The 20637-nt window shown below is 49.3% G+C and overlaps 2 protein-coding genes across 3 annotated transcripts in view; both read left to right on the forward strand.

The window, feature by feature from the left end:
• The window catches only part of CAPN5 (calpain 5), a 65659-nt gene that overhangs the window by 26030 nt on the left and 18992 nt on the right, over positions 1–20637 (forward strand). For both annotated transcript variants that reach the window (XM_071766897.1, XM_071766960.1), the window contains exon 3: positions 12491–12622. In XM_071766897.1, coding sequence (XP_071622998.1) covers positions 12491–12622 — 132 coding nt within the window. The remainder of the gene's footprint in view (positions 1–12490; positions 12623–20637) is intronic.
• OMP (olfactory marker protein) lies at positions 12491–19657 on the forward strand. Its single transcript, XM_071767708.1, has 2 exons — positions 12491–12622; positions 17217–19657. Exon 2 carries the CDS (start codon positions 17250–17252, stop codon positions 17727–17729), a length of 480 nt encoding a protein of 159 aa, XP_071623809.1. The 5' UTR covers positions 12491–12622; positions 17217–17249; the 3' UTR covers positions 17730–19657.

The following is a 20637-nucleotide window of genomic DNA, read 5'->3' on the forward strand; positions in this document are numbered from 1 at the left end:
GTAAGTGGAAGGGCACCCTTTTTCTTCTTGCTATATATAATTTAAGGCAGACAATGTGTACATACTGCCCCAAAGCCCTACAAAGATTAAAAATCTCTTTATGAAGCTGAAATGTGCAGTGCAGAGGAGCTTGGCAGGGTGGGATTTTTGTCTCCAAAAAAAGCCCCATGGCCCAATGCCATCGTTTAGACCTTCATGTGCTGAAACCCTGTGCAATGGGGGGAGGAGTTCTTTGGGATGGTGCTGCCTTTCCTGACCATCCTACCCATGCTGGTGGCCATCCCTCCTCCCCAACATGCCAGCTGCTGTAGTTGTAGGGACCTGGTGCTCAGCTCCCTGCACCCCTGTGGACAAACCAGTCTTGAACTGGGGCAGCCAGGGGGCTGGAGGAGAATAGAATCACAAAATTGTTCTGGCTGGAGAAGCCCTTTAAGATCATTGAGTCCAATCATTAACATAATTATGGCCTCAATTCAGACTGGACATGAGGGAAAATTTCTTCATGGAAAGAGTGGTCAGACATTGGCACAGGCTGCCTAGGAGAGTGGGGGCAATACTGTCCCTGGAGGTGTCTAAAAAACATGGCATGTGGCCATGGCACTTCAGGACATGGTTTAGTTGGCATTTGTGGGGCTTGGTGATCTTAGAGGTCTTTTTAACCTTAATGATGCTGTGATTCTAGAACAAAAAGCATCCTTGAGAGAGGACAAAGCCTTTAGGTTTGGGCAGTGCCCTGGAGCTGAGCTCACCAGGATCAAGCCTCCTGAGTTAAGTCCTAATTTGTGTGATCTGTTGACCCCTTCACATCCTCATCTGGATGCTCATCTCTATAAAAAAACCACCACCAGGTCACTTTTGGACTATCCTTTGACACAGAAAGTAGGGCCAAAAACATCAACCCATGGTGATGTTCTCATGGAAGTGGCTTCATCCCCTTTTGGCCCTGACTTCTCAGGTGCCCCAGAGCAGATCTATTCTTCAACCACTGTTCCCAGTTTCCTTGGGGCAGGGACAAGCTGGCCTTACTTCCCCAGCCCTTGAGGTTGGTGGGGTCTCACTCAGAGCTCAAAAAAAAAGAAATCAGGTCAGCAAGAGTGAGCTGAAGCAGTTCTCCCCTTTAAGGAACATCTGGGGCCACCAGGAGCTTTGTTGACCAACAAGGCAAGGGAGTGCAATTTGGGAAGGGTGACCTGTGTGTTCTTGTAGAGATGGTGGAACAAAGCATCCCACATCTGTGATATTTCTGGATCCTTGTGAAAAAAACCACCACTTGTTGATGCATTCCAAGGAAGCAAAAGGGTGGACCAACCATCTTAATGGAGAGTGGTCATGGATGGTTAAAGCTTGACTGTGGTGTGATGCAAATACCACAGTTATGATACTTGTTAGAATTAGTGATGGAAAATGTAAACCAAGTCCTTAATAACTGGAGAAGCTGACAAAAAGTCCAACCATCCTTGAATGCAGCTGATGAAAACCAAGCAGTGAGTTTGTGTGGAGACCTCGTGCTACCCAGGGCTGGCCCAGCTGGTTCATGTTCCTGTCTTGGAGCTGTTGCTGCTGCCAGACCTACATCTCTGTGTCTCCCAGTAAACTGGCAGCAAAGTGACCAGGAGTTGAAGGCTTCAATGTCTTGCCTGGAAACACCACGTGTTGCTGAGTTTAACACTGTCCTGGCAATTAGACCAAATAACAGCTGCTCTCTATTAATCCCCCCTCTCCTGATAAAGAAAGGAGAGAGAATAAGGGAGAGAGACTGATGGGTTAGAAACTGAACTACACAGCTTGAATGAAACAGGAATGAGAAACAGGAATAATTACTAAATCTATACAAATAGACAGGAAAATTGATCCCAGGTTCCTCCCCCCTCTTTCCCCCAATAACTCTCACATCACCACCCAGGCTGCAGGGCAGCCCTTGGAAAATCCAGGCTGGAATCCTGGAGTCAGCAGCAGTTGGGAGCTGGAGGCAGGAACACACAGATTCAGGCTGGGATGGATCAGGAGCACAGGCAGAGGAATGGATGGGATCCTCCCAGGATGCCCAAGCAAAGAGGGAGAGGGGAAGAAGGGGAAGCAGGAAGGGGTTTGACCCTGGTGATCCCTCCAATTTATCCTGAGGATGAGGTGGATGGGATGGAATCCTCTGTTTGCTCAATTCTGGCATCTCTCTTGTCTGTTCCTCCCCAAAGAAGGGCTGCAGGTGGGACCTTTTTACTCTTTCTGGAGGGCAAAATGTTGCTCAGAGCTGAGCAGTGTCCCTGGTTCTGCACCCCAGGCTCCAGCTGGAACTATAACCATGGAGTGGGATCAGTCCCAGCAGCAGCCACTGCCTGAGAAACTTGCTGTTCATTTCAGCAGTGCAGCTGCTTACAAGAGACTGAGCTGCAAGCAAAAGTACAAGACAGAAAATCACCTTTATCCTGCCCCAAACCAGGACACTGGTGTTACTGGGGAAGCCAAGCAGATCAGGAGGAAATCATCAGAGGGGGAGTGATGTTGTGCAGGAGGGATGAAGCTTGCTTGGGGTTGATCTCTCTCTGTTTCATTACTTGAGCCTGTGGCCTCGTGGGTAGATGTTAAATCTTAGCTTTTAAATGCAGTCTTCATCCTTTTGGCTGAACCCTGCCTTGGAGGTACCACCCTGTGCCAGCAAATACTGGGGTGCTCATGGCCAACCCTGCTGCCAAGTCCCTTTTCTCTTCCTTTTCTCAACAGTATCAGGAGCTCAGCCTTTTCCTGGTGGCTGAATATTGAATAACTCTCTCTAAATAATGTCCCTTTTTGTTCCTTCTCCCAGCTAACAGGAGCTTGTGAGTCTGCATTTCTAGAGGGTGTTTTTCTCATAAAACAGGTTTCTTTGTTTGCAAAGCTACACCCAGGGCATGAATAAGCAGAAGAGGTGTGGGCTGGAAGTCACTTCTTTACATGACTTGAACTCATAATAACCCATTCATCATCCTTGCACAGTCAGGGGTTCATTTGGACCGTGGTGGGGTCAAGTCCTGGTCTTGGATTGAGGTGCCACAATTACAAGCAATTCCTCACCCTGGGACAGTATGGCCCAAGGAGGTGGAGGAGATCCCCTGTGGAAAAGTAGTTAGGAAGTAGTTAGGAAAAGTAGTTAGGAAGTTTCAGCCTCAGATATGCACTCTGGAAGGTGGCAGTGGTTTTCCTCTGCAGCTTTGTGTTCTTTCATTTCTTGGCTCTTAGGATGATTAAAAACAAAACAAAACAAAACAAAACAAAACAAAACAAAACAAAACAAAACAAAACAACCTCCCCCCCAAAAAAAAAACCAAACCAAACCCAAAAACCAAACAAACCAAAAAACTCAACCAAAAAAACACAACAAACCCACAAAAAACCCACAAAAAACCAAAAAAACAAGCCCTGGGTGAATTTGTTTCCTACATTCTGTTTTTAGAAGATTTGCTTTCAGTGAGACACAGGAATTGGGATCCAGGCAAGGCAGTGTTCAGCAGGCACAAGTGCCAAACCTGAATTATGTCTTCTGGAGGCTGAAACATTACAGCTGAGCTCATGACCACACCAGCTCCATCCTGGATTTCACAATAGTTCTGTGATGAGGGGGTGGGCTTGGACCACTTGAATTGGTTCCTCTCTTCTCACCAACACATCCCCAGCATCACATCCACCATCCAAAGGGGAGGATTGGTGGCTCAAAATTGGTGCAAGAAACATCCCCATGGTTCATGCCTGTGGTTCATGGTCCCTCACTTGTACCCACGTCTGTGAACCTCCCCAAGAAGAAATCTGGGGCATGATGCTGATAGTATCAAGCCAAAGCTGCTCCTCTCATTGAGGTTAGACCCTACAACCAGAAGTGCTTGTGCATCTGAGAGGATGGGCTTTGGAGAGTTGGTGTATTTTGAGCTCATGGTAATGCCAGACCAGGGTTATTCCTCCCTCTGCAATTCCTTAGCACTGACCCAAGGGAGTTTGGTCAAGGGAGATCCCTAGGAGAGAGTGGGAGGACATGGGAGAAGGTGGGCAGCAGCACTTTGATGAATCCTGGCATAGGGGGTTGAAGGTAGAAGAGTCATGGCAAAAATAAGCATCTTTGTTTCTCCTTCTCCTCCACCACCAGGTGTAGCTCCCTGGAGCCCATGCCTACAGGTACTAAGAATTGGGGGAAAGTTTAAGGTCTTGGGTACATTTATCAGGTGATAGGGGACACTTAGGGAGTGCCTGGTCATGCCAACAAACTCTGTTTGTACCAGGACAAGAAGACACTGGATTGTCTCAACTCACTGCCCCAGCAGGCAAGGTCAGAAAGTGCCAGATTGTCCCAGACACTTGCAATTGAAACCAGAACAACCTTGGATCCACTGCCCTTGGAATTCTTATAATTAAAGCAAGAACAATGCTGGCTGGTGCTGACATCCCAGTGTAGCCTGAGCCCAGAAGGAGACCCAGGTTGAGCCATCCCTGAGAGCTGCTGTGTTTACTCAGAGGTCCTGTTCCTCACTTCTCAGGACTGAAGCTCTGTGCACTTTCAAGGGTCAGGCTGGCTCAGGTGATGCAGGTTGAGAAGGAGCCAGGTGACAGCATTTCCAGAAAGGAACAGTGGCCCTTGTGGTCACTTGACTGGGCTGGGACTTCAAATCAAGAGGGAACACTTCAGCTTCTGGCTGGGGAACATCATAGAATCACAGAATGGTCCAACTTGGAAGGGACCTTAAAGATCATCCAGTTCCAAACCCCTGGGACATCTCCCACTGGACTAAGATGCTCCAAGCCCCATCCAGCCTGGTCTTGAACACATCTCACTTCTGTGAGCATCCCACCCCCCCAGTTTTTTAGTGAGACCTGGGAAGTCTTTCCTGCTTGGAGTTGAGATCTGCAGATCTGTCAGGAGCCAGGGGGTATTTTTTTCTTAGTGGCATCAAAACAACTCACTGTGGGAGAAGCAATCCAAGGAGAGCTGTGTCTGGATGCATGGAGATGCTAAAAGCCAGGCTGTGGTGATTTCTTGGCTTGGTGGAGACCCAAAAAGTCCTGGGCAGAGCAATGGTGAAGCTTTCCAAGGCCACAGGAGGATGTGGGCAGGAGGCATGGGGACAGTGGGTACAAAATCTTTGCACTTATTTCAGTTTCCCTCCAATCCTTCTCCCTCTCCATCTGCTCCTGAGGAGGTGCAGTGCTTGTTGTGTCCCTCCAGGTCTCATTGCTGTGACAGAATTCTCTTTGCTGCCTTTGTAGTTGGAAATCCAGAAGTTGAAAATGCAGAGGAACCCATCAAGGCTGCTAAGCCTGCAAATTGACCTTTAGATCTTGTCCCAGCTCTTCCTGGTGCCAAAACAAACAGCACAGCATGGTGCTGAGCTACACAAGCAGAGTCAGGGGTGGTAGGGAGTGTATTTTTTTGGTGACTTCCCTTTCCAAGTCCTGTTTGCTGTGGGTGGAGTGTCCAACGCCCTCTGTGTGGTGTGGGAGCTGATAAGAGATCCAGATGTGTACACAGAGACACTCTGGGTGGATTAGCATTAGGGATGCCTGCTTGAAGCAACACAAAAGCAACACAACCCCCCACAAACATCTTTACAGGATGTAGATGTTACCAACAAAATGAACCCCTCAATGTATGTGAAGCTGAGCCACTGAGAATCAGATTTTTAGCAGGGCCTGTGGTGACAGGACAAGGGGGGATGGTTTTCATCTGGAAGAGGGGAGATTCAGACTTGAGATAAGGAAGAAATTTTTTACACTGAGGGTGATGAAAAACTGGCCCAGGATATCCAGAGAGGTGGTAGATGCCTGGAAATATTCCAGGTCAGGTTGGAGGGGGCTCTGAGCAACCTGATGTAGATGAAGATGTTGGACTCGATGTGCTTCAGAGGTCCCACCCAACCCAAACCATTTTGTGATCCCACAAATCTCTGAAAACACAACCTCCCCCCCCCTGGTTTTCTTAATTCCAAACTATTTCTCTTCCCTATGTCACCCTCCTGGAAATTTTTAAATTGCCCTTTTCTTGCAAAACCAAAATCCCCATGCAGGGACCTGCAGCAAGGCAGCACGGGGACCTTTGTGCCTGCTGTGTCACCATTGCTCACTGTGTTCAGGCACCTCTTGGGCCACGTGAGTGACATTTAAGACACAAGATCCTTTGGTTTCCCCAGTGCCCGGGCTGGGGGAAGCTCAGCTAATAGATTTTCTTGCTGATTTTGCAGTTCTGTTCCTGGAGCAGCCAAGCCCTGCCATGCATTTCGACTGCTCTGCTCCTTGCAGAACCTTGTTAGCAAAAAAATGCTTCTGGCAGGTAGCAGATGCTGTATCTCACAGGGTTATTTCCCACCCCCCTCTTAACTTTTTCCCTCCCTGCAGCTGGTTTGACACCATCCAGATCCCCAGGTGAATCTGAAGCTCAGAAATCTGCCCTGGGAAACCTTTCTGAGAAGCCAGTCACCAATTAGAAAAGCAATTAGAGGGTGATTTGCTCTTTATTACCCTGGGTGGAACTGGAGTGACTGGAGAAGATGAAGGTGATATTTTCTCCTTTAAATGCATTTGGAAGGAAATTTTATTGGGGAAAATGTACCAAAGGGTACAGAGGAAAAAGACCAAGTGCTTTTTGGTGTGAAGCAAAATGACACCACCAAGTGCAAGATAATGACACTGATTGGGTTTTTGGTGTGGTTTGTTGTTTTGGTTTGGGTTTGTTTTTCCTTAATGGACTTCAATAAGCCCAAATCCAGAGGGAACAAACTGGCACAGATCCCTTCTAAGCTGCTGTAAGCCAGACCTGGTACCTCTGCTATCAGCATCTCACCACCCAGGAGCTGAAAGCCTTCTCCCAGCCCCATCTCTGATTTCCCCCTCTGGCCCATGGCCCTTGGAGGAGGAAGGATGTGGGGAGGAGTATATGAATCACCAAATCACCAGGATTTTGACTCACCAGGACCTGCCCTGTGTGATCTGGCTGTAACTTTCTGTAGGACCATCCACAAGTTGTATTTTGTTGCTGGAACTCCATGGACATTTCAGGAGACACTTTGAGGGAGCACAGATCATCTCTGATGGTGCTTAGAATCCTCCAAAAGAAGTTCTCCAGGGGGTGTAAAGAGGCATAGATGAACCTCTTGCCCAAGGTTGGTGTTAGGAGACACACTTTGAAGCCTTAGCTTCCTTCCAGTCATAAATTTTGGCTGTCCCCTGCTTATTCCTTGCTGTCCATCAGCTGTGCCCAGACTAGGAGCAGCCATGACCCAGGATTTGGCTGTGATGAGGTGACAGGATGGGACATCCTCACTCTTTGATGAAGTTGCAGGTGCCACAGGGCTGTTTGAGCTGGTTCTGGGGTGGCTGATGAAGTCCCTGGGCTGTGTGTGGACGCTTTTGTGCTGCCCTCTTCTCTCAGGGTCATGGTGCTGGGAGGGTGATGTGGTGTTTGCTTTTTGGAGAAGCACCCACCTGGGTAAATGTTGTTGCTCACCTGGTTTCAGTCTCCTGGATGGAAGGGAAGGGAAGGGAGGAAACCAAGGTGATGCCCTTCTGTTATCACCACATCCCCACTTCTCCCTTTACAAATACAAACCCCAAGCCCTGGCTGGCTGCAGACCAAGCTCTTTCTCTCTTTCTGATCTGTCCACAGGACAAAGGAAATTATGTTCAATGTTTTTCTTGGCTTTTTTTGGACCTAGTTCCCCCACGTCTCTGGTTTGCCACCCACCTCCGTCTCTGGGCATGGTGCTTCGTGGCTCCATGTGTGTTGTGCACCCTGAAGATGCTGCAGGGCACCCCAGGGCTTCTGGCAGCCAGACAGAGAGGGATCTGGGAGTCTGGATTGACAGGAAGCTGAACAGGAGCCAGCAGTGTGCCCAGGTAGCCAAGAAGGCCAATGGCATCCTGGGCTGGCTCAGGAACAGCGTGGCCAGCAGGTCCAGGGAAGGGATTCTGCCCCTGTGCTCAGCTCTGGGGAGGCCACAGCTTGAGTCCTGTGTCCAGTTCTGGGCCCCTCAGCTCAGGAAGGAGATTGAGGTGCTGCAGCAGGTCCAAAGGAGGCAACTGGGCTGGTGAAGGGATCCAGCAGAAATGCTGTGAGGAAGGGCTGAGGGAGCTGGGGGTGTTGAGGCTGGAGAAGAGGAGGCTCAGGGGAGACCTCATCACTCTCTCCAAGTCCCTGAAAGGAGGTTGGAGCCAGGGGGGGGTTGGGCTCTTTTCCCAGGCAACTCTCAGCAAGACAAGAGGCCATGGTCTCAAGTTGTGCCAGGGGAGGTTTAGGTTGGACATTAGAAAGAATTTCTTGATGGAGAGGGGGATCAGGCATTGGAATGGGCTGCCCAGGGAAGGGGTGGATTCTCCATCCCTGGAGATATTTCAAAAGAGCCTGGATGTGGCACTCAGTGGTCTGGGAACCACAGGGGTAGTGGATCAAGGGTTGGACTTGATGATCTCTGAGGTCCCTTCCAACCCAGCCAATTCTATGATTCTGTGATTCTATGATTCACTCTGGTCCAAGAAATCCTGGGGGGAATTACAGCCCCATGGTCCCACCTCGGTACAGACAGAGCACTCCATGCAGACTGATGGCCACACATTTAGATCAGGACCCAAATGTGTGAGATGGAGCTCAGCAGCTTCAGGGAGGACTGAAGAACCCAAGTTATTCAATATTGGGAAGCTACAAAAGGATTTCTCCAGAGGTTTTAGTGGGGATCCTGACCCGCAGATGAGGCTGGTGTCAGCTTAGCAGTGTTGGAGCATCTGACATGGGGAGAGGCTGAGAGAGCTGAGACTTTTCAGCTTGGAGAAGGCTCAGGGGGATTTTAACAAATGCCTGATGGCAGGGAATGAAGAAGACAGAGCCAGACTTCTCAGTGGTGGAGAGTGCGATAGAGAATGAGCACAAACTGAAAAATGGGAAATTCCATTTAAACACAGAAAAAAAAACTTTTTGACTTTGAGAGTGGACCAAAAATTTGCACAAGCTGCCTAGAGAGGTTGTGGCATCTCCATCCCTGGAGGTGTTTAAAACCTGACTGGACATGGTCCTGGACAACCTGCTGGAGCTGATGGGATGGACTGGGTGATCTCCAGAAGTTCTTTGAAACAGCACTGGTTTGGTGAATCTGTGCTTAGGATCACAGGGAATCCACTGGGATCAAGACCAGTCCTGTGCCCTGGGGGTATTCCATCTGCAAGGAATCATGAGAGCCCCTCTCTGCCCCTCAGTGTGGTCTCCTGGGAGGATGTGGTGACCATTCTCATAGAATCATAGAATCATAGAGTTGGCTGGGTTGGAAGGGACCTCAGAGCTCATCAAGTCCAACCCTTGATCCACTCCCCCCGTGGTTCCCAGCCCATGGCACTCAGTGCCACATCCAGTCTCTTTTTAAATATCTCCAGGGATGGAGAATCCACCCCTTCCCTGGGCAGCCCATTCCAATGCCTGATCCCCCTCTCCATCAAGAAATTCTTTCTAATGTCCAACCTAAACCTCCCCTGGCACAACTTGAGACCGTGCCCTCTTGTCTTGCTGAGGGTGTGAGGGACTTGTGAGGGACTTGTGTGCAGTGTTCACCTGATGTCTCCTTCCAGCCAAGCCTCTATATCATGCTGGGCCAATCTTGCCAAGCATCACTCCTTCTCCAAAGCTTTTCCAGGCAGCGGGCATGCAAGAACCTGGGTCAAGGGAGAGGCTGTCACCCCCTGCCCCAGCAGAGAGTTGTGATATTTGGCAACCTTTGTGATCCTGAGAAACTTCCAGTTCAGCTGCAAGCTGAACCATGAGGTTTTGCACACTAGGAGGGAAGGAGGTTAAAAAAGCCCATGGGCTGAGAAGTTGTAGAGCAGGGATGTGCTTTCATCCACAACCACACAGGACCAAAAGCCCCTTAAAACAGACATCCCAGTGTGGGCCTGGATGGGAAACACCTGAAGAGCTGGCTGAGTGAATCCTCCAGGAACAATCCACCCTTAGAGACCCATCTGCAGTTGTGGGAAGAGATCCTGAATCATACAAGAAGTGAGTTTGCAGAAGGAGCTGGTGCTGGCATGAGTGATTCCAGCACCTTCCTTGCTCCCATAGGTCTGAGAAATTAGGGTCTGATGAGTTGCATCCCTGCCAGGGAAGGCTCTTTTGATGAGTACACAGGGCTGCCCTCTGAAAAATGATCAACCAGAGGGGGGTTAATGTGCAAATTCTTTCCTGGTGATGGCTTTGAACTGGAAGAAGGTAGACAGAGGTTAGACACGAGGAAAAAATTCACTATGAGAGTGGTGAGACCAGGTTGCCCAGGGATGTTGTGGCTGCCCCGTCCCTGGAAGTGTGTAAGTCCAGGCTGGATGGGGCTTGGAGGAACCTGGGCTGGTGGGAGGTGTCCCTGTCATTGGCAGGGGATTGGAACTGGAGGATCTTGAAGGTCCCTTCCAGTCCAAACTAGTCTGTGAGTCTGAAATCATGGCTAAAGGGCAGCTCTGCTCTCAGGAAAAGTCCCATAGCATCTGACACCCTCTACCTTGCTTTCTTGTCTACATAATGCCAGGCACCTCCTTTTTTATTTTTTTTATTTTTTATTTTTTATTTTTTATTTTTTATTATTATTTTTTTGTGCACTGCAGGTTCCCCCAGGGGTAGAAGGTGGAGCTGTGGCCCTCAAATGGGGCGAATTTGAGGTGGCTCTGCCTCCCAGAGCAGGATCATTAAGAGCTGATCTTGCAGACATCCCTGTCACTGACAGAAGTGATGGGTGATGGGTGCAGCACCCCTGCAGGTGGTGTAAAACAGGAGGTAGATCTCAGTGCTCCTCTCCCACCCCTCTCAGCTCTGAGCCACGATGAGGAGCTCAGATGCCTCTTGGCATCTGGTGGACGTCAGCTTGCTTCCCTCTAGTGCTTATCCCAACCTCCTGCAACACCAGCAGCTGGGAGGGAATTAGTCTGCTCCCTTGGGTTTGATCCCTGCCCAGCTCGTGTCTGGATGGAGCTGAGGTTGTTTTTCAGGTGTATGGTGCTGGCTGGGATAGCTGGGAGTAGCAGGAGATGCTTATGGAGCAGCAATTCCTCTTCCTCTCCGTGATGGGCAGAGGCAATGCAAGTCCTCATGTGCAGTTTGGGGGAATACATTACTCTGGGTGCAGCCAGCCTGGAAGACTGGGGGGGTGTGAAAGAAGACACAAAATCTGCTTTTCTTTACACTCCTTTAAATGAAACATAATGAGATGCTTAAATTAAACATTATTGGATGGGGCTTGAAGCAGCCTGGTCCAGTTCTGGAGCCCACAACATAGAAAGGGCATGGAGATGTTGAAGTGAGTCCAGAGGAGGCCACAAAGATGCTCAGAGGGCTGGAGCAGCTCTGGAGACAGGCTGAGAGAGTTGGGGTTCTTCAGCCTGGAGAAGGCTCCAGGAAAGAGCATCTTCCAGTGACTGAAGGGGCTCCAGGAAAGCTGAGGAGAGATTTTATTGTAGGACCTGGAGTGGTATGAATAGGGACAAAGGTTTCAAACTGGCAGGGGGGAGATTTAGATGACATATAATAAACAAAATTCTTTGCTATGGGGGTGCTGAGCCCCTGTGCCAGGTTGCCCAAGGAAGCTGTGGCTGCCTCATCCCTGGCAGTGTCTCAGCCCAGGTTGGATGGGGCTTGGAGCAACCTGGGCTGTGGGAGCCTTGCTTCACTTCCTCCCTGAGATGCTGTCAGGGTTTAACACTGTCCTGGCAATTAAACCAAATAACAGCTGCTGTCTATTAATCCCCCCTCTCCTCCCTGATAAAGAAAGGAGAGAGAATAAGGGAGAGAGACTGATGGGTTGGGAACTGAACTACACAGCTTGAATGAAACAGGAATGATAAATGGGAAAAATTACTAAATCTATACAAATAGACAGGAAAATTGATATCATGTTCCTTCCCTCCCCTCCCCCCAATAACTCTCACGTCACCACAGAGGCTGCAGGGCAGCCCTGGGAAAATCCAGGCTGAAATCCTGGGGTCAGCAGCAGTTGGGAGCTGGAGGCAGGAACACACAGATTCAGGCTGGGATGGATCAGGAGCACAGGCAGAGGAAGGGATGGGATCCTCCCAGGATGCCCAAGCAAAGAGGGAGAGGGGAAGAAGGGGAAGCAGGAAGGGGTTTGACCCTGGTGATCCCTCAAATTTATCCTGAGGATGAGGTGGATGGGATGGAATCCTCTGTTTGGTCAGTTCTGGAATCTATCTTGTCCATTCTTCCCCAAAGGAGGGCTGCAGGTGGGATCTCTTTTCTCCTTCTGGAGGGCAAAATGTTGCTCAGAGCTGAGCAGTGTCCCTGGTTCTGCACCCCAGGCTCTGGCTGTAACTATAAACATCAAGTGTTATCAGTCCCAGCAGCAGCCACTGCCTGAGAAACTTGCTGTTCATTTCAGCAGTGCAGCTGCTTACAAGAGACTGAGCTGAAAGCAAAAGCACAAGACAGAAAATCACCTTTATCCTGCCCCAAACCAGGACACTTATCAAATATGTTGTTTTTTCTCCTGCCCCACAGGAAATCTGTGATGATCCACATCTCTTTGTGGATGGGATCAGCTCCCATGACTTACACCAGGGCCAGGTTGGAAACTGCTGGTTCGTGGCTGCCTGCTCCTCCCTGGCATCCCGGGAATCTCTGTGGCAGAAGGTAAGTGGTTCCCTGAGACAGGGAAAAGCATCTTCTTCAACACTTTGGCCTCATGTTTTATTTGTCTGACCCAAAAACGAGTTCTTCAGGGATGCCTTAGGTCCTGAAAAACTTGGTGTGCAAAACCCTCCCTGCAAGGACTGTCTTTCAAGGGGAATTCATCACATCTACAGTCACACTCAAGCTAAAATTTTGGCCACTTTTTTCTTAACCAGGATGCCCAAGGCAGTGCTGGAGTCGCCATTCCTTGAGGTGTTTAAAGATGGGGTGCTGAGGGACAAAGTTTAGTCATGGCAGTGCTGGGTTAAAGGTTGGAACAGATGATCCTAAAGGTCTTTTCCAACCCAAACAATTCTATGATTCTATAAGCAAATCAAGCCCCAGCCTACCCTCCAGATCACAAATCTGACCCTCCCCACTCCAAAATAACCCGAAAACCACAAAGAAAATTCATAATGCTCAGTGTTTGGCCCCATTTCTGTACTTCCCATGGTGTTACTTCTCTTTGGCTGCTGTTTTGGCAAGGAGACACCTTACTCTAGGGCAGGTAGGAATTGTTGTGGGTATTAATGCCTCTCCCAAGCTGCCCAAAAAATCCACAGAGGTATAGGAGGGGAGGAGATGCTGAGTGCCACATCCATGGCCATTCTGTGCCCATCCCCACTGTGTCTTCAGCTACAAAAGGAGTCAGTCCTGTGAAAACCAAGATGGGTGGGTTCTTCATAGGGCAAGAAAACAAGTTGCAAGCATCTTTTCTGAGATTTTACTGCAAAAGGCAGCCACCCAAGCCCTACCATGGTTGCAGAAGCATCACCTGCTTCACCCCCAGCCTCCTACTGCAGTGGACCCAAAAGGAGCCCCTCCAACCCTTCACTTTTCCATGGGCTCTGTTTGCTGTGGTACCTTTCTGATGGTGAACACTAAGCTCAGGGATTTGTGTCTGCTCCAGCATCCCCCTTTTCTCTTAAAATCAAGGTTTTCCTTTGTATGGGAGCAGAGCAGTTGTTGCTGGTTTCTGGGTAAGCTGTAAGGTTTCCTCCCATCGTGTCTGTGGTGCCAAGGGGGGTTCCAGGGCTTGTTTAGCTTGGGCCTTCTGTGTCCCAAGGGCAAGGGGCTGAGTTGTCTTCCCTCCTCACCATTGACTTCCAGCCCTGCCCTGGGAAATGCCAACCCAACAGAACCAGGTCCCTTTGGACACCTCATTATTTCAGTTTGCCAATTGCATTGCTTTTCCTCCCTTGACAATTTGGCTGGGGGTGTTTGTGACTTTGCTTTTTCCATGCCTTTAATTTTTAGAGAGTCTTCTTTTACCTGACTCCTCTTCCTTTCAGAAAGGTGGGTTTTTTTTTTTCTGGCAAAGCCAAAAGCTGCAGTGCTCTCCAAGGGTTGTGCTCCCATTGATGTTACGTTTGCTGTGTGGTCAGCCAGGCTTCTGGAGACCTGGGAATTGGATGGGACCTTTGTTCACACCTTGCAAGGTGCTTATCTTAGAATCAATCCTAGCATTCCAAGTTGGGAGGGACCTCAAGGATCATCTGGTCAACCTTTCTTGGCAAATCTAGGATACATACAAGATGGGCCAGTTACCTACCCAGATGAATCTTTAAGATATCCAATGTTGGGTAATCCACCACTTCCCTGGTGCTTTGAGGGCTTATGATGAGTTGCAAATAATGAGCTTGGCTGTAAAGTGCAGCAGCAATTCTGAAAGCAAACTGGGGGATGTCAAGTGTAGAGATAAACCTCTTGGTCCAAAGAGACAAAACCTCTGCTGGATGTGCAGGGATTAGAGCATGAACAGAAATGAAGGCCTTGAAATCATAGAATCAGAGTGTTTTGGGCTGGAAGGGACCTTAAGGATCATCTGACTCCAACCCCCACTAGACCAGGTTGCTCCAGCCTGGCCTTGAACACTTCCAGGGAGGGGGCAGCCACAGCTTCTCTGGGCAACCTGGGACAGGGTCTCAGCACCCTCACACAAAAGAATTTCTTCCTAAAATCTAATCTAAATCACCCCTCTTCCAGTTTAAAACCATTCCTCCTCATCTTATCACTCCATGCCCCAGTGAAAAGTCCCTCCCCAGCTTTCCTGCAGCCCCTTCAGGTGCTGGGAGGTGCTCTAAGGTCTCCCTGGAGTCTTCTTTTCTCTCTCTCAGCCTCTTAGGAGAGCTGCTCCAGCTCTTTGATCATCTCTGTGGCCTCCTCTGGACTCATTTCAACAGCTCCATCTCCTTCTTGTGTTGAGACTCCAAGCACAGGACTCAACACTTCATGGCAGGGTCTCACGAGAGTGGAACAGAGGGAGAGAATCACCTCCCTTGACCTTTTTGATTTATCTCAAGATAGGCTGGGCTTTCTAGGGGATGTTTAAATAATTTCCAGCAGTCTGGATTTCCAACAGATTGTCTGGATCTATACCTGTGCTCCCCCAGATTACATTGCTGTTGCTTAACAAGGGACAGGGGGCAGACTCTGGAGCCAAGTGATGCAGACAACTCTGCATCTCCATCACCTATCCTGGCCTTCTTCCCTCTCTGATGCTTCCAGAGTGCAGGGCAGTCTCAGATGGGATGCCATGACCAGATGGCTCTGAGGGCACTGAGGTCCCAAAGTCTATTTTGGTCTGGAAGCTGGAGTTCTTTATTCATAGAATCATAGAATCATAGAATCATAGGGGTTGGAAGGGACCTCGAAAGATCATCTAGTCCAACCCCCCCTGCCAGAGCAGGGCCCCCTAGAGTACATCACATAGGAACGTGTCCAGGAGGGTTTTGAATATCTCCAGTGAAGGAGACTCCACAAACCCCCTGGGCAGCCTGTTCCAGGGCTCTGTCACCCTTACAGTAAAAAAATTCTTTCTGATATTCAACTTGAACCTCCTATGCTCCAATTTACACCCATTACCCCTTGTCCTATCACTGGTCACCACTGAGAAAAGCCTAACTCCATCTCCCTGACACTCACCCCTTACATATTTGAAAACATTGATGAGGTCACCCCTCAGTCTCCTTTTCTCCAAACTAAAGAGACCCAGCTACCTCAGCCTTTCCTCATAAGGGAGATGTTCCACTCCCTTAATCATCTCAGTAGCTCTGCGCTGGACTCTTTCAAGCACTTCCCTGTCCTTCTTGAGCTGAGGGGCCCAGAACTGGACACAATACTCCAGGTGCGGCCTCACCAATGCAGAATAGAGGGGGAGGAGAACCTCTCTTGACCTACTAACCACACCCTTTCTAATGCACCCCAGGATGCCATTGGCCTTCTTGGCCACAAGGGCACATTGCTGGCTCATGGGCATCTTCTTGTCTACCAGGACCCCCAGGTCTCTTTCACCTACACTGCTCTCCAGCAGGTCAGCCCCCAACCTATACTGGGACATCAAGGATGATTTTTTGCCTCAACAGGGCAGGGGAGGAACATCAGGTACCTGAGGGCTGGACCCCCACCACAATTTGTTCATCATCAGGTGCAAAGTCATTTCTCCTTTTCTTACCACCATACAAGGGGATAAAAGAAGCAAGGCAGTCAAAGCAAAGTCTATTGCTACATGTAGCTCAGCTCAACAAGGTCTCCAGGATTACCTGAAGGCATTTTTAAGTTTTAAGACCCAAGGGCTGGACCAACAGTTGTTTTAAAGCCCATAAACAAGTGGGACAAGAGCTCAGAGGACATCAGGCTTCCCTCAGGCTCACTTGAGTCTCTCCCTGGCTGCCCAGGGCAATGGTGGAGTCCCCTTCCCTGGGGGTGTATAAAAGACATGGAGATATGGTGCTGAGGGACATGGTGTAGTGGTGGCCTTGGCAGTGCTGGGTTAACTGTTTGACTTGATAATCACAAAGGTTTTTTTCCAACCTGATTCTATAATTCAGCATGAGCATGGTCAGACACTGAAAGAGGAGCCTAGAGGGGTTGTTGCATCTCCATCCATGCTGATACTCAAAGATGGACTGGAAAAAGGCCCAGGCAACCTGATTAATCCTTGTAGGAAGTCCTGTTTTGAGCCACAGGTTGGACCCAACCCCTCCAGAATACCTTTCCAAGCTGTTGGACTTGATAATCATAAAGGTTTTTTTCCAACCTGATTCTATAATTCAGCATGAGCATGGTCAAACACTGAAAGAGGAGCCTAGAGGGGCTGTGGCATCTCCCTCCACGTTGATACTCAAAGATGGACTGGAAAAAGGCCCAGGCAACCTGATTAATCCTTGTAGGAAGTCCTGCTTTTGGACCCAACCCCTCCAAAATCCCCTTTCCAAGCATTAACTCAGAGAAAGGCAGTGCCAGGTGACATCCCTGCCTGCACGCCTTCCTTGCAGATAAAACCAGCCACGGTTGTCAGGGAGGTTGCCAGGGAGGCTGACATCAGACATCCCTTCCCTATAGATTATCATGCTCAGCAGCACCATCAGCTCCAAATCCACAAATCAGGCAGAGGGCACCCAGAGGAAGCCCTGGAGCTTGTTTTGCGTCATTGGCCTGGGTTGCTTAGCACTGCTGGGACTGTGGAGAGGGGCTCTAGGGGCTTGGTGGCTTTTTTTTTTTTTTTTTTTTTTTTTTATTCCTTTTTGTTTTCCTCCTGCGTCTCCTCTTGGAGAGAGCTAAACCTTGCTGAGGAGCAGCTGTGGGAATGGCAGCTGAGGCAGGGATGCTGGAGCTGCCCTTCATCCGGGATGAGCAGCTCACCCGCTGCATGCGGCTGAGATTCCAGAGCCTCCAGCAGAAAAACACCAAACCCCAGGATGGGGAGAAGCTGCTACAGCCCAACGAGCACGTCTACCGAGTGGATTTCATCCAACAGCACAACCTCAGCTTCCTTCGCTGGAACATCCAGCTGGAGAGAGCTGGGAAGGTGATGGTGACTGGGACCTCCCAGCACTGGACTCCTGATCTCACCCACCTGATGAATCGGCAGCTGCTGGAGCCAGTGGGTATCTTCTGGAAGAAGCCAGGAGCCAAGGAGGTGGAATGCAACGAGGCAGATGCCCAGGAATTTGGGGAGAGGGTAGCAGAATTAGCCCAGATCCGTAAGGTGATGTATTTCCTCTTCACTTTCACCGACGGCCTCGAACCAGCTCAGCTGAAGGGTTCCATCATTTTTAAAGCCTGAGCCCTTCTTGCTCAGCCCTCCTTGCTCCAGTTGTGCTTTTGTCTTTGTTTTTCTTTCTCTCGGTCCAGTTCTTGGTTGTTTTCATGTGGTTCTTCACTGAGGGGCTGTGAAAAAGTGGATGGAGAACAGCTCAGTGCTCCTGTAGCCCTCACCCAGCAAAACGTTCTCCAGAGATGCTGCCCTCTGCCTGGACGATGGGGAGGAGGGAGGATGTGCATTGAGCTTGCTGCTGTGTGTGCTTAGAGTTCCAAACTGCATCTTTGTGCCCTCAGCAGGGAATCACCAGGTCTGACTGACACGGGGTCTCACTGGCTTGGAAGTATGAGGCTGCCCTGAGCCCTCTCGACGGTGGCACCTGGGTACCAGAAAAAAAAAAGAAAAAGGAAAAATTAAAAATTGCCATTCTAGAAACAGCAGAGACAATCTGGAGAGAGCTTTGGATTCCAGTTTCTATCCCAGATGTTAAAAAGGAAGGGCTTGTTTGCCAGGGAGTGCTTCTCCTAGCAAGGATGCTGAGTGCTTGCAGGATGCAGTGACTCCCACTGTGACTGGGGCTGCTTGGTGTCTCTGAAGACCAATCCCATGGAGGATCCCCTTGCTGTGAGGCTGGAGTACATCTGAACATGCTGTATTCTGCAGACCACAAACCTTGCCAGGCAAACCAGTGCAGGGAGGCTGGACCACCCTTTTGCTGACAGCCATCACCATTTCTTGCTGGGAGGCAGCGTGGGGAGGTGTTCCTCAAGATGGTGCCCACCTTGTGCTGCCTGGAAACTGTTGATCCTGAGATGGGTTGGAGCAGGGAGGGGATGTGCAGAGCCAGGGAAGTGAGCCAGCAGTGAGTACCCTGCAGCAAACCCCATTTGTTCATCCTTCTGGCCTTAATACACCTGTGAATATCTTTATTCTGAAGCACCTGTAGGGAGCCTGAGGCTGCAGAGCACTTTGGAAACCATGGAGCGGGAACCTGCTGCTGCTGTCCCCAAAAAGCAGGATCTCCTGCCCTCCCAAAATGTTGAGGCAGGGTGGCCATGGGAGCAGAGAAGTTCAGGAGCAGGTGGGTGTTTTGTGCTGGTTTGTCCCATCACTGTGACTAAACTGCTAACTTTGGAAGTTCCTTTTTTCTCTACCAAAAAGCTGATGGTACTTTGGTGAAGTTTCTTGAGACCCACAGGTAGAAATGTCCTTTGAAAGAGTCAGGCATTATTACACTTGGTCTTTTTGCTCAGATAGCACCAAAGTGTGGCTGAGCACTCCTCAAGGTGTGGACTGAGATTTCCCGGAGATGTTTAAGGAGGAGGCAATGATGGGAAAGCCAGAACAAAGTACTTTGCACCCATTCCTTACTCACTGGTGTGGATTGTCCACAAAACAGTCCAACCTCTTCTTCAGAGCCTCCAGAGATGCAGATTACATGCCCCTCAGCCCAATAATAGTGATAAAATGATTTGCACAAACTTTGCCAGGCAGAGAGGAGAAGGAAAGGAGGAAGATCAGCTGTGGGATGGTGAGATGGTGGGAACTTTGAGTCCTGCCCATAACCATGGGCAGTGCTACAGAAGCTGATGTCTTTGTTTAGACCCCAAGAAATTCTTCAGTGAAAGAAGAGAGATAAAATTGGGTTGATCCCTGTTTGGCCATAGCATGAACACACCATGGGCCAAACCCAGTTCTAGGCTTCCAGACAGATTTTCCTATAGGAGACCCTTCTTCATTCATCCCAGGGCAGAGCTCCTGACTACAAACCACATTTGACCCAATAACAGGAGCTCCTGCCAACATCCAAAAGGGTTTTTACATGCCAGGTCTCACAATATTCCATTGCTACATTGCTGGTTGTTGGGGTGGAGTTCCTGCTGCAGATACCTTGCTGGGAATTGATGTACCACAGTCAATAAACACCTTGTCAACAAGGTTCCTCTTCAGGACTCAGGCTGTGTGTCTCTTCTTCGTGCTCTTTTTGGAAGCTGCCCCAGTCCTGTGTGCAATAAAGCAGCACCCACCAGTTTTCAAGTCACTGTTGGTATTTTTTGAGCACCTCTTTGTCTCCTGTAAAAAAGTAAAATGAACATTTCTCTCCTTTGCCCTTTGTGTAAAAGGCTTAGTGGAGCATTTAGCTGTTTGTGTGGTTTAGGGGTATAATCTGGGCAGAAGAGGGGAAGACATCTGTCCTTGGGTGGATCCTCCTCTCCATCAGAGCTGGGGGTGGGATGTGAGTGGGGTGTGTGTGGTTTTTCTCTGCTGCAGGGCAAATGAGCCAGAATCTTTATACCAAGAACTGAAACTTTCCTTACCCTTAAGATCCCACAAAGGCTTTCAGAGCCACCACTCTGTCCCATCCCCCCGGGGGATTTTATCCCTGTTTGTACCACAGTTCAGCAGACTGACACAGCTGGGTTCCTCCTTATCCTTCCTGAGCTGGAAGGTTCTCAGCAGAAGAGCCTCTGCTTGGAGGAATCAGCATCTACCAACTCTTCCTTCTAACCAGAATGTTTCTCCAGGGCTGCCAGAGTTTTGTCTTAATTAGCCACTCCTAAAGAAAAATGAGAAAAAGTTCTAAACCAACTTAGGGAAATGAGCCTGGTGTTTCTGGGCTCAAAAGTTATCTGTTTCTGTCTTTCACTTTAAGTTTGTCCCACAAAAAGGTGTTGAAGCTCTAGATTTTGGGACAAAAAAGCAGCATAGTTGGATGAATGAGGATCTCTGGTCTCTACTCCACCACTGTCACACAACCAAGTCGAGTCCAGGGGGATCCTAGGATGAGTGATCCATGGCTTGTTCTCCAGTATCCACTGAGGAAGGATGGAGATCATAGAACCATTTTGGCTGGAAAAAGACCTTTAAAACTACCAAGTCCAACCATTAACCTGGAGGGGTTTCCTAGGAGTGGGCGGGAGCCATGGACTTC

Source organism: Heliangelus exortis, chromosome 1 (assembly GCF_036169615.1).
Source record: "Heliangelus exortis chromosome 1, bHelExo1.hap1, whole genome shotgun sequence".
Lineage (NCBI taxonomy): Eukaryota > Metazoa > Chordata > Aves > Apodiformes > Trochilidae > Heliangelus > Heliangelus exortis.

What these genes read in the sequence shown, in the direction of transcription:
- OMP (XM_071767708.1), top strand. Translation starts at nt 17,250, where the DNA reads ATGGCAGCTGAGGCAGGGATGCTGGAGCTGCCCTTCATCCGGGATGAG.